The sequence below is a fragment of the Dipodomys ordii genome, unplaced genomic scaffold, assembly GCF_000151885.1.
Source record: "Dipodomys ordii isolate 6190 unplaced genomic scaffold, Dord_2.0 Scaffold57, whole genome shotgun sequence".
Taxonomy (NCBI): domain Eukaryota; kingdom Metazoa; phylum Chordata; class Mammalia; order Rodentia; family Heteromyidae; genus Dipodomys; species Dipodomys ordii.
The window spans coordinates 3,990,860-4,003,627 of NW_012267273.1; the positions used below are offsets into that span (position 1 = coordinate 3,990,860).

The window sequence follows — 12,768 nt, forward strand, 5'->3', positions numbered from 1 at the left end:
CATTGGTGTATATTTCAAATATTAATTTTTAAGTAAATCCAAGATGTTAATTTTTTTATTCCTTTAGAGTTTGCTATTTTCCCAATAATATCTTCATCTATTTTATATTAAGCCAATTGAAATTATGTTTCAGTATTAGTGAAGGGTTTTTTTGTTGCTTCACTCTTATTTTTGTTTGCTTATTGGGTTTGTAGCTCAGCTGGATGACTAACACACCTGAGGAGTTAATTAGCTCTGTCATACGCAGTTCAATATGTTTTTTTTTTATTTTTTACTAAGTTCAATTATAAAATCAAAGATATTCATTAATAAACTCACTCCCAAAGCCCACAGCACCTCATAGTCATTTCTTCCCTTTAGATATCACCCAGCAATTTTACTTGCTTTCACTGAGTTTTCTTTAAAAAAAAAACAAACAAAAACAAAAACAAAAAACTAGTCCTTCAACTAATGAAACATCTGTCTTTTACTTCATGCTTCTTAGCATGTAGAATTAGTGCTACTTCACATTCTGCCTTTTAAAAATATTAGAACATGTTATATATATAAAAGTTTTCATTATGACAGTAACATGTCTATAATGTTCTTGATCATGTCTCCCCTCATCTCCATTAACCTTTCTTAAGAAGCCCTTTGAATGCATTTGTAATGGTTTTTAGTGGAACTGATTGGGCTACATATGCATATATAGTGTACTAATTTAGTACTTATCCTTTTATTCATTCTGCTTTCCCCTCTACCCTTCCTCACAGTCTCTCTTCTCCACAGTTTCCTTTATATAATCACATCATATTATCACAGTAGCTTTCACACTATAATTCCATGTTCCCTAATGACAGTGTGGTCACTATTTCTACTCTCCTATTTTGGGAAATCTTTAAAATACTGCTTTGGGTAACACTAGCAACACTGTCTGCAAAGGAGTTCAATTTGTTCCAATACATGCCAGTTATTTCTTATGTGGGTGAGCTTGTCAGAGAATAAAAAAGTGTTTAATAGGTCTATAAATAACCTGCCATCTTTATTTCTAGTATAGTTCTTCCATGTCTATATATGTGTGTATAAATACAGATATGTTTTGTCTGAAATGTATCTCATTTCTTGCCATAATTTATTACTCTCCTAATTACTTCCTCATTATTTGTTTTTTCTACAAAAGCACTATAATTTTTGTAGGCTGAAAGTTGTAATCTAACAAGTTATTTCCTGATTATTTCTAAGTGTTAAATTAGTTCTATAAATTTCTTTTTATGAAAAAATACATTTGAAATATATCAATAGGTTTCAAATATTTGGTTTGCATACACTAATACCTGCCTTTGATATTTTAACATATTGGTCATTGTTACTGAGGCCATTAGAAAAGGCCCTTTAATCTATTTCTTGCTCTGAATGTATATTTCTAAAGTGTGCAGTACTTCTGAGATATAGAGCACTGGACACCTAAAGACATAGCTTCCTTTCTCTTTGGTGATCCTATCGTATCTGACACATTTCATCTGTAGTGTGTCAAGTGAAGAATTTTCTAGTAGGTTCTTCTACTTCTCCTATCATCTAAATTAACTTTCTACCATCATTTCCTTAGTTTAGATTTTTTGAATCCTCTTCATGAACTTTTCATATCTTTTTCTGTATACATTCTACTTCAAAAAAGTGCCTCTTTTGAGTACTACATGCTTGAAAGTCAGTTACACAAAAAGTTAATTCTACACAATTCATCTTGTTATAGGAGTCCTACAAATATGACTGCAAGTTTACATTTTCTAAATAACTCAGTAATTCTATTGTTTTAGCCTCTCAGTGTGCATCAAACAAATACTAGTTTTAAAAAATCTGCAAATGCACCATGCTTTGAAATGCACAGGTAATTTTTCAGTGTTAAAAATTATCCATGTTTTGGGTTGGGAAGGTGGCTCAGTGGTAGAGTGCTTGCCTTGCATGCATGAGGCCCTGGGTTCAATTCCTCAGCATCACATAAGCAAAAAGATAAAAAAAAAGCCTGAAGTGGTGCTGTGGCTCAAGTGGTAGAGCGCTAGCCTTGAGATGAAGAGCTGAGGGACAGAGCCCAGGCCCAGAGTTCAGACCCCATGACCGGACCCAAAAAAAAAAATACCCATGTTTCAAATAATATTGAAATCCTGTTTTTGGATTCAATGATTTTTTTTATCTTTTCTGTAGATAATATAACTTAGTTACCTATATGTGCTCGTATTCTTATCAAATAGAATCCTATAATACATGATAGCAATTTTCTTATTTGAAAACTTTCTGTCAATTACCTCCCAATGGCAGATGTTCAATAAATATCTTATTTGCTGGAGATAAGATACAAATTAATACCTTTTCCCAGTTCTGTATGGGAGAATTACCTAAAAGATGACATTGGAAGAGTAATGTACTTACAAAGTCAATTATTTCCTGAATATTAATATATGCACAGCCTCCTAAATAACAAGTCAATGGGCAAGAAATAGATTATTTCTTGATACAACTAAATCACAAAATATTTGCCAAAATGCAATTTGTTGTTAAATAATAACTTGGTGTTGGCCAAAATTTTCATTATTTTTATGTTTTATTATCTGACTGGACAGAATATTTGGCTTTATACTATGTTTTCTTCTTGGTAAGAAGTTCTATAAATGAAACTGCATATATTGAAATATAGTAAGTGCTAAAACCCATATTATTAGTTTTATTGCTTTTTTTTCCTATGTGTGCCACTCTTAAGGTATAAACTCAGGGTCTGGGAGTTGTCCTTGAGCTTTTTTGGTCAAGGCTAACACTCTACCAATTGATCCATAGAGTCACTTTTAGCTTTTTCTGAATAGCTTTTTGGAGAAAGAATCTCATGGACTGGCTTTGAACCACCATTTCTCATTTCTCTCCCTAATGAAAAGCTAGAGATTGCAAGCATGAGCCATCAGATCCTGGCTTATTTTTCATTTTTTGTTATTTTCTGAAGAGGAAGGTGTTAGGTTTTTAAAAAGAGGTAGCCGAGTAAGAACAGCAGCACTCCCAAGGTATTCAGCTAAGGGGTAGGTTTATTCAGTAGACCTGCTGGGACCAGGCAAGGCTGGCACTCCACGTGGCTGGGAAAGAGAGGAAAGAGCTAGAGCAGAGAGAAATCAGAGAGAGCTAGAAAAGAGCAGCAAGAGAGAGGTAGCAGAGAGAGCTAGAATAGAGCAGTGAGAGAGCTGGGAAAGAGAGGAAAGAGAGAGGAAAGAGCTAGAAAAGAGCAGAGAGAGAGCAGAGCTAGAAAAGAACAGCAAGAGAGAGCCTCTGGGCTTGGGCTAATCTAGGGTATGGGCGGAGAAAGGTGTGGCCACATCAAATTAAGATGTGACCTCTTCCAGGTGTCCAAGTTGCCTAGGTAATGCAGGTACTGGGTGGAGACTTTGCTGCAAGGAGGGTGGAGTCTGCTACCCATCCAGGAGTGGACCTTACATTCCAGCCTTTTAATAATCATGAAATAGGGCGAGGATTCTCTCTGGCTACTTCCTGCTGACAAGGGGCGTCGACAATATAGGTAAAAGGCTGGAATTTGGTCCCCTCCCAGAGAAGGCAGTGAGCAGCAGTTGTCCCTTGGTGGCATGAATCCTTAGATGAAGTCTGGAGAAGTCTCATGAGCAGTGAGGGGCTGGAAAAAAATACTAGAGAGCAAATAAATGGCAAGAGGAAGGACTTGGGGCTGAAAATGTTGGTAGAAATGTCCCTACCTACTTCTGACATCTGGCTACTAGGTAGAGAAGTCAGGTGACAAAGGCAAGCATATAAATTCCTGTTCAGTTAATAGGTAGACAGGTATAGACATTGGATTGGCAGGCTTCTTACTTCTACTGACCTCCTGGCTCTGGTTAATTTTGAAAGGGCAGGCACAAAGTAGCTGTTGTGACATCATCTCCTCTTACTCCTCTCCAGGTTCCCTTGTTCCCCAGACTGGCTGAATCTAGGTGCTCATTGCTGGGATGGCTTGTCCCAATTGGGATTCAAGGAGGTTTGAACTCAAGGCCTGGGCACTGTCCCTGAGCATTTCTGCTCAAGGCTAGCACTGAACCACTTTGAGTTATAGTAGCAGAGTTTGGCTGGTTAGAGATAAGAGTCTTGTGCCATGCTTCCAGCCTGGCTCTTTGAAGGTTAGCTGGGAGATAGAGTCTTAGGGATTTTTCAGCCCAGGATAGCTTTGAACTGAAATATTTGCCACAAAAGCTCTTTATTATTTCCAATTAAAGCTACAAGGAGATCAAGTAGAATAAGTAGAGCTTACCTGCTCCTTATCAAGAACTGACCAACAAATATTCTGCAATGACAAAACTCATTAGATGTGATGAGAATTTTAGCATATATATGCCCAGTATTTTAGAACCATGTAGTCAGTACTAGAATACACAACACAAAACAAGGCAAAACTCAAAACCTAAAATTTTGACAACGTTTAGACATCTTTGCTAACAAAGCACATCAAATAGTTGGGCCTCAGTTACCAGGGCCTGTGAAAAGAGCAACTTGTTAGCAAGGCACCTTAGAATAGATGGATGGAGTAGTAAGCCTGGTGGAAGGTTAAGGGTCAGATAGGGCCAAACCCTTAACCCACCACATGGCCAACATGGTGAATTCAAGATGGCGAATTTCTGAAAGAATGCAAAGAAAGCCTGAACAAATAGACCAAGCCTACATTGGCTAGCCTTTGAGAGGGAACCTAGAGGCGGTCCCTGGGACCCAGCCTGTGTCGCACTCTTCAAGGCACCATTTATATTAGGTTTTTTAAAAGAGGTAGCCGAGTAAGAACAGCAGCACTCACGTGGTATTCAGGTAAGGGGTAGGTTTATTCAATAGACCTGCTGGGATCAGGCAAGGTTGGCACTCCACGTGGCTGGGAAAGGCCTGGGAATGAGAGAGAGCTGGGAAAGAGAGGAAAGAGCTAGAAAAGAGCAGAGAGAGAGCAGAGCTAGAAAAGAACAGCAAGAGAGAGCCTCTGGGTCTGGGCTAAGGCCTTATTTAGGGTATGGGCGGAGAAAGGTGTGGCCACATCAAATTCAGATGTGACCTCAGTGGATGCAGATGTGACCTCTTCCAGGTGTCCCAGTTGCCTAGGTAACGCAGGTACTGGGTGGAGACTTTGCTGCAAGGAGGGTGGAGTCTGCTAGCCATCCAGGAGGGGACCTTACAGAAGGAACTTTGTCAAACTTGCACAGTCTCACAGATCAATGTTAAACAAATGAGCCACATAAGTTTTGTATCTTTGTTGTCCTGAAATACATTTTACAAACATATACAAGCTCATACTTCCTTTCTGTCTTCATATTATTTTAACTGCTTTGATAAAGGTAGATTATCTGAAAGTAATGAAAATATGAAAAATTACTTCAAATAAGAACTGAAAACCATTTGAAATCATTTTATGGAAATCAAACAAGTACATTTTCAAAGGAATAGACAGGTATTATTTACAGTTCAATACATAAATTTGAGATAACTAGATAACTTTGAAAGTTGTAGAATATACACAGACTCTAAGTTAATATACCAGTTACTGTGTTTTTCTCCCTTTTATGGTTTTTTATTGCAAAAATAATGTACTGAGGTGTTACAGTTGCATGAGTAAAGTAATGAGTACGTTTCCTATTGAGCATTGTTACCTCATTTACCACCTCCTTTGATTTTCCCCTACCATCCCTACCCTCCCCACCATCCCACTCCCCCCCTCCAACCAAGTTGTAAAACTCGTTTTTAACATAGTGTCTTTGTGTTTTGTTTTGTTTTTCTGAGTGTCACAAAAGTAAACTCTGCTTTTTCTTTAACAAAGTAAAATTAACTGGTTTGCTTATTTTCCAAGGGCTTCAAGTGCTCCTTCCAGACTACCTTCAGGAACGTTTTGTGCAAGCAGCATTGAGCTACATCGCTTGTAATTCAGAGGGAGAGTTTATCTGTAAGGACAACGATTGCTGGTGCCAATGTGGCCCCAAGTTTCCGGAATGCAACTGCCCCTCCATGGACATTCAAGCCATGGAAGAGAATCTTCTTCGAATAACTGAAACATGGAAAGCCTACAACATTGACTTTGAAGAATCTGGTAAGTCATATAATTTACTATAGCATTTCCATCATTGACCACAAACCTTATTAAAAATCTTGTCCTATAGTTTCTTTTTAGTATTCCTGCAAATGGACATTCATGTATTCTTTATTACTGTGTATTCAATATTTTACTGTGTACTGATCTACAGTAGAGGCACTAGAGTTTAACTGACTTTTTTGGTATTAGACATTTACAAGAGAAAGCTTCTGAATTTTCAATACAATAAATACTTCATTATCTGGTATCTGGTATCTCTCATGCTCCTTAAAAATTTTCAATGGTGCTAAATTTTACTTGGGAAGCAACATACATTCCATACCCACTTTACATTAACATGCTTCTCATGATTGCTTACTCTCAATGAACATGTTATTTTATAATCATATTTAGATCAACTTTGCGCTGCCAATGAATTTTTTTTACTTTTATACTTTTTGAACTTTTAGGAAGGTTTGTGTTTGATTTTTAGTACTTGTTTTTCTTAATTGTAGAAATCTTAAGTGTCCAATAAGGCTTCAATAGTTTACATTTTAGAAAGCACCAAATTAATGATAGTATAAAATAATTTCTAAAAATTAGAAAAAGATTGATGATATTTATGTCATAAATTTTGATTTAAGAATAAAAATTAGAATTAAAAATAGAGCTGGGTACTGGTGGCTCATGCCTGTAAACCTAGCTACTCAGGAAACTAAGATCTGAGGATGGAAGTTCGAAGCCAGCCTGGGCAGGAAAGTCAGTGAGACTCTCATCTCCATTTAACCACCAGAAAACCAAAAGTGATGTTATGGCTAGAGTGGTAGAGCACTAGCCTTGAGCGAAAGAGCTCAGAGACAGTGCCCAAGCCCCAAATTCAAGCCCAAGCCTGACAAAGAAGAAAAAATAGAAATAATAATTAAAACTATCTACAGTATGGTGAAACTATGTAAGATTTGGTAAAACATATTATACATGCCTAACTTTCAAATTGCATAGAAGAATACCAAATTATATGTATAAAGGTAACAACAGATTATGAAGTTAATAGATTTCAGCCTTTTTAAGAAATATTTTGATAAAAATAGAATATTGAATACATTGAACTCATAGAAGTAGAGAGTAGTATGGTCTTTTCTGGATCCTGGGAAGAGTGTAACAGATATGTCAATTAATTTCACAATGTTTTAGTTATGCAGGAAGAGTACTCTGGGGTAGTTATTGTGCAACTTCTGGATATACTTAATGCTTTCTGTAATTTAATGTGATTAAGAGTAGGTTTCACATATTCTTATCTCAGAATTGACAAAATATGGAGGTAATACATATTTCAATTAGCCTGGTTTAGTGATTTCTTATTACATACACAGATCTTAAGCTCAGATTGTATATGATAAATGTATAGAATTAGAATAATTTATTAATGTATAACTAAATAATTAAAAATGCCAAACACATGCTAGAAAAAGGGCCTTATCAACAAACAAAAATAGAAAACAGCAGAGAGAATAATGAATGACACCAAGCGTCTGTGATTACTGTTCCTTGGTGCATTTCAATCAATTCAGAGCAGATTTCAAGGATGAAAATTGGTATAAGTTCTTACCTGCTTCTCCAAGAAAAGAAAAACCTGAAGTAATGTTTTTAATCATATAGACTAAAGTGATATTATGAGCTTGAGCTGCCATAGACATACAATTAGTCTTTGCATTGTAGATATTTTTCTTATTTTGAATATAAATATATGGAAGGTTTCAAATTAGATATACTAATAAAAAGAAATTCCAGTGATGGAATCTTCTAGAATGTTTAGGTCTATACTGCCAATGCTCCTGAGGACTGAAACTGAAAATTCTATGGGGTCATGACTGAAAACTCTGTAGGACTCTGGTTAAGCAAACCAGATTTATCATATTTTGAACCTAAGCACAGGACCTTAAAAAGACCAACTTTTATGTCTACTAAAAACAATTAATGATTGAAATTGTGTCTACTTGAGGATATAACACTCCTAATATTCTAGTCTCTTTAGTCATGATAGACATTAAAGCCTTATGTAAAAGACAAAATCTCTTGACCAATAATCATCATTTTAAAATTAGCAAGCATCAGTTTGTTGGGTATGTGTGAATCTAGAAATATCTAGATTCTCTATTCTATTACATTAGGTCTTTTTGATTTATGTGAATGTCATGATATTGAATGTAACAGATTTCTAGTATATTTTGAAATCAAGATATAAAATATTTCCATTTATTAATTGCACATCTGCTTTGCCTATTTTTTGTTTGTGGGTCCATGTAAATTTTGTGATTATTTTTATTCTGATTTGTGAAGAAAATAACTCATGGCTTGTTGTGATTTCACTAAGCATGTATATACTATAGGCATTTTACTATGTATCCTGCAAATCCATAAACATAGGATAACTTTACAAATGAGTCCCATGTAAGTTTTCTCAGGTATTTTGCAATTGTCATTATAAATAACTTCTGCCCTTTAGGGAGATTGATTTGTAGGTATTTTAATTATTCATATCATTGAACATTGGATTTGTGGTTATAGTTCTGGATGCTGAGGTATAAGGACACCAAATTCAAAGGAAGTCAGCAAGGCAACCTTTCCTTCTGCACAGAAGAATATGCCATTAGCTGAAAATCCCTCAAGGAAGAACCCAGAGCAGTTCAGCTGCTCCCTTTGATACATAAAGCAGCAGGCCCTGCCCCTCTGCTTGAATTGGTTAAGCACAGGTTCAAAATCAGCTCACAACCAGCAACTTTGAACAGGGTAGGATGTCATAATTACTCAAAACCTTTATTACTTTTACTTCCTGATATTGTCTTAGCAGAATAATCAACAAGAGACAAGCCACCAGGTATTGTAAGAACTTTTTTTTAAAGAAGGTTTTATTGTTTTTTTTTGTTGTTGTTGTTGGTCATAGGGCTTGAACTCTGGGCCTGGGCGCTGTCCCTCAGCTCTTCAGCTCAAGGCGAGCGTTCTACCACTTGAGCTACAGTGCCATTTCCCATTGTAAGAACTTTTAAGCAACCCACTTTGACAGAAAAGACTGCCCTCCACCATTAAAAAAAAAAAAGTTCTATTCTTCAAAGTCTCTTAGCATGATTTTACTCTCTATCTCAGCTGTATTTCACAATTGGTATGATACAGAAATTTGGATGGGGCAGTCTCTATGATTCTATGAGTTAGTCCCACAGCATCTATTTAAAGCTGTTATCCCAATTATAACAATGAAAGACATGAGAATTGAATTCAACTGCATTTCTTCCATTTTCTAATTACCTACTGAGGGATTCATTTACCTCTGAATTTTTAGTTGATAGTCCTATCTTGGGCTGCATTTGGGGAAATGAAGGTACAAACTCCGGCCAGCAATCAAGATACCTACTCCCTCTTTTCCTGCCAGAATCCTATCAGGAGACATCCAATTTTTTCATGCCATATTGCTAGTAGGACTTAATTGTCCTGCAATTACCTTTACTATTACCCTGGTGTAATTGACAAATATGTTAGTTATGGGAGGCACTTTCTTATTTGACAAGAACTTTAATTTTTGAACTGACAGGGTAAAAAATATGACCATAGTATGGGTTATGCTCCATTTGACCAGAAAAGTCTCAAGCTAAAGTCTCCCACAGTACCACCAAATATTAGTTCTAACAATGGTGAGAGTAGATGAATTCCCGACTCCTCAAAAGACTGTCTTTCACTGTACCCAATTTCTCATGAACTCTAATTGTTATCGCCTCTGTAGGCAAGGTGGTAACAAGTAGAGGCAAGAGGTGAAGTTAGAGTTAAGTATTGGTGACTTAATTGACTAAGGCAGGATTAATAAACCATAGGAAGCATGGAGCACTGTCCTTCAGTATTTGTGACTCTGAGCCTCTTATCTTGAAAGAGGGATAATCATGCATGCTAGGACAGTAGGCTCTATGGCCCATCACAGAGGAAAGGGACAATCTGGGTGCTTAGCACACCACACATGTGTATGAACTACTTTTATTTAAAATGCAAATAGAATATTTTCACTATTCCAAAAGGCAGCTGCTTCAACATTTGTTTCAACAGCCATGACTTGTCTTAAAATATTTTACCCCTACTACAATGACCTCCAAATTATTGTCTTCAGAATTAGAAGCCAATGATGGAACTAACAGGGTTTTATAATAGTGAGCTCCATTAATTGTAAATAAAATGTTATTGTCTGAGCGGAATACCAGTAAGAATAATACCTAGCCTGTAATAACTAAACACAAAAGGATCGTCATAGAGTAAGGAATTATAAATATGACCAGGGGGTTACATTGTTCCTCATGTGTCTATGTTTATTCCTGTTATGCCACTAATTATTGTTAGTTGACTATCCCACATTACTCTTTTCCTTATCAGGATGGATAATCACCTTCTGGTACCTTAAGCTTATTAGGGAGTATTGAATTGGACAGTTAGGAGGAAATCTTGTAAATAATAATGGGCTTAAGAGAGCTCTACTGGTGAAAGAAAGAGTGATAACCTTATCAGCTGTTTGAAAGTCATTAGGTAAATCCAGGACTGGATGACACAGACCACTGTCTTCCTTCAAAGACTCAGTTTACACAAGTTAGCAAGTCCATTCTTTTTCTGTAGTATAAGCTGCCTTACATTGGTGAGTAACACTTGATAAGGTCCCTCACAAACTATCTAGAGTGTCCTTTTCTTTCAAGTCTTGATCAGATGTCATCTTTTGACTTGTATTGGCATTGGGAGAACTCAAGATGTGGAATGTGGGACAGCAGTCTTTGTGGCCTTGAGGGATGATAGGGATGAGGAGATACTGAAAACATAGGAACTGAACTTTTGTTTTGAAACAGGTTGTCTAGAAGGCCAGTCCAGATAATGGAGACCGCCTATGTGACTGCTATGAAAAGGTCTTAAACTGGGTCCTTCTTCCTGGAGGCAGTTACTTCAAGGCCTATTTCTCAGATTAAACAACCTCCTGCCACCTGATTTAGTCAACTACATATCCCTGGGGACAAATATGTTCTGAGAATAATATCACACATAGCTTGTGGTCCTGATAAGTTTATACTAAAACTTTATTAGGTATATAAAAACTTGATATCGAGTATTTTCCTCACATTTGGGAATAGCTAGTTTTCCTTATTGATTGTAGGAGGTTCCATTTCCCAGACTGGAGTCCCTTCCTGAAAGAATACAGGAGCTAGGGTGGATCTTGTGCAGTAGATGAACTACTTGTATCTCCAGGTGAAATGCCACCTTCTCAAAGGCTTCATCAGCGAGACTATTTTCTTGTACTTCAGGGGAGTCCCTTCACTGATGCCCTGGGGACATGAACTATTGCAATTTCCTCAAAAGAATATTTTTTAAAATCTAATCTGTTAGTATATATATTATATACTATATAATCAGTTTTATATATATATATATATATATATGAATGTATATTTAAAGTCCAAATACATTGTTCCATCCTTTCCTTTTACTGTTTTTGTGATGCTGGTTCTGATCATGACTTTAAGTGTTGTCTCTGAGCTTTTGTGCTCAAGGCTGATGCTCTACCATTTGAGACACAATACATTTCCAGCCGTAGATATGAGTTTCAAGGACTTTCCTGCCCTAGCTGGCTTCAACCACAATTCTTAATCTCAGCCTTATGAATAGATAGAATTACATGTGTGAGCCGTGAGCACCAAGTCCTCCTTTCCTTTTAACATCTTTAAAGTCTGGTTAAGTGCAAGTAACTCAGAAGTTTACTCAGATCAGTTATTAGGAAATTGCCCCAATTCTACATTATATAATTTAGTCACATCCACTACTGAATATTTAGCCACATCTACTGCTGAATACCCATTATGCCTATTTCCCTGTATCATCCTGGAGGAATCATAACAAATAACCTTAAGTATGCTCTAGAAAGGAGGTTCTCTGAGATCTCAGCCTTATCAGTCTAAGGGGTTCTGAGTCTAAGGGGTTCTGAGATTCTCAGAATCAGAGAATCTGAGTTTCCTAAAATCTGTCAGTCATGTTCCTACCTTTTGTTATGTGATTGTAACCTGGTGACATATACTAATTATTCCAAGATTCCTTGGAATTCAGAAGGATCTGAACACCTCCCAGGAATCAATAATTCTTGTTATACCAAGGACTCAACTGAGCAATCTAACAAACAACTGTTTGATTATCTAGTACTAATTCTCACCAAATCTGAAATTGTGTTGGGAGTATTTTAACTGTGTTTACCTTCTCACTTCTGCCCTCAATTTCTCCTCAACTTCAATGGCTGTCTCCTGAAAGTGCTATCTTAAAATGGCTGCCACACTTAATAAATCTCTTCTCGACCAGTTTTTATTTTTTGAGAGGAGGGGTACATAGACATGAGTTGTTAAAATCCTTGGGTTTGGACTTGAGGTCCCAGTGACAGGAGTCAGTGTTCTGAAGCCACTTAGCTTTTTTTGCTGTGCTGCTCTTCCCCATTGCATCTGTTCACTTTGAGCTTTTCTGCCTGGGCCCTAGGAATGGAATCAAGATATTTGTTCTCTTGAAGAACAGACAGACCTGTTTGAGCTCCAAATAGCAGCATAAAATGAACACAATGAGGAGTAACATCCATATTTCTGTACAAACAGAAACGTGAAAAAAAATACTAGCAACAAGGAAATCCTCTATGCCAAGTTTAACATTCTTCCAAATGGACT

At 36.7% G+C, this 12,768-nt stretch overlaps 1 protein-coding gene across 2 annotated transcripts in view; it reads left to right on the top strand.

Moving 5' to 3' along the window:
* Positions 1-12,768, top strand: part of Brinp3 (bone morphogenetic protein/retinoic acid inducible neural-specific 3) — a 401,825-nt gene that overhangs the window by 249,219 nt on the left and 139,838 nt on the right. For both annotated transcript variants that reach the window (XM_013021772.1, XM_013021773.1), the window contains one exon: positions 5,837-6,073. In XM_013021772.1, the coding sequence (XP_012877226.1) occupies positions 5,837-6,073 (237 nt within the window). The remainder of the gene's footprint in view (positions 1-5,836; positions 6,074-12,768) is intronic.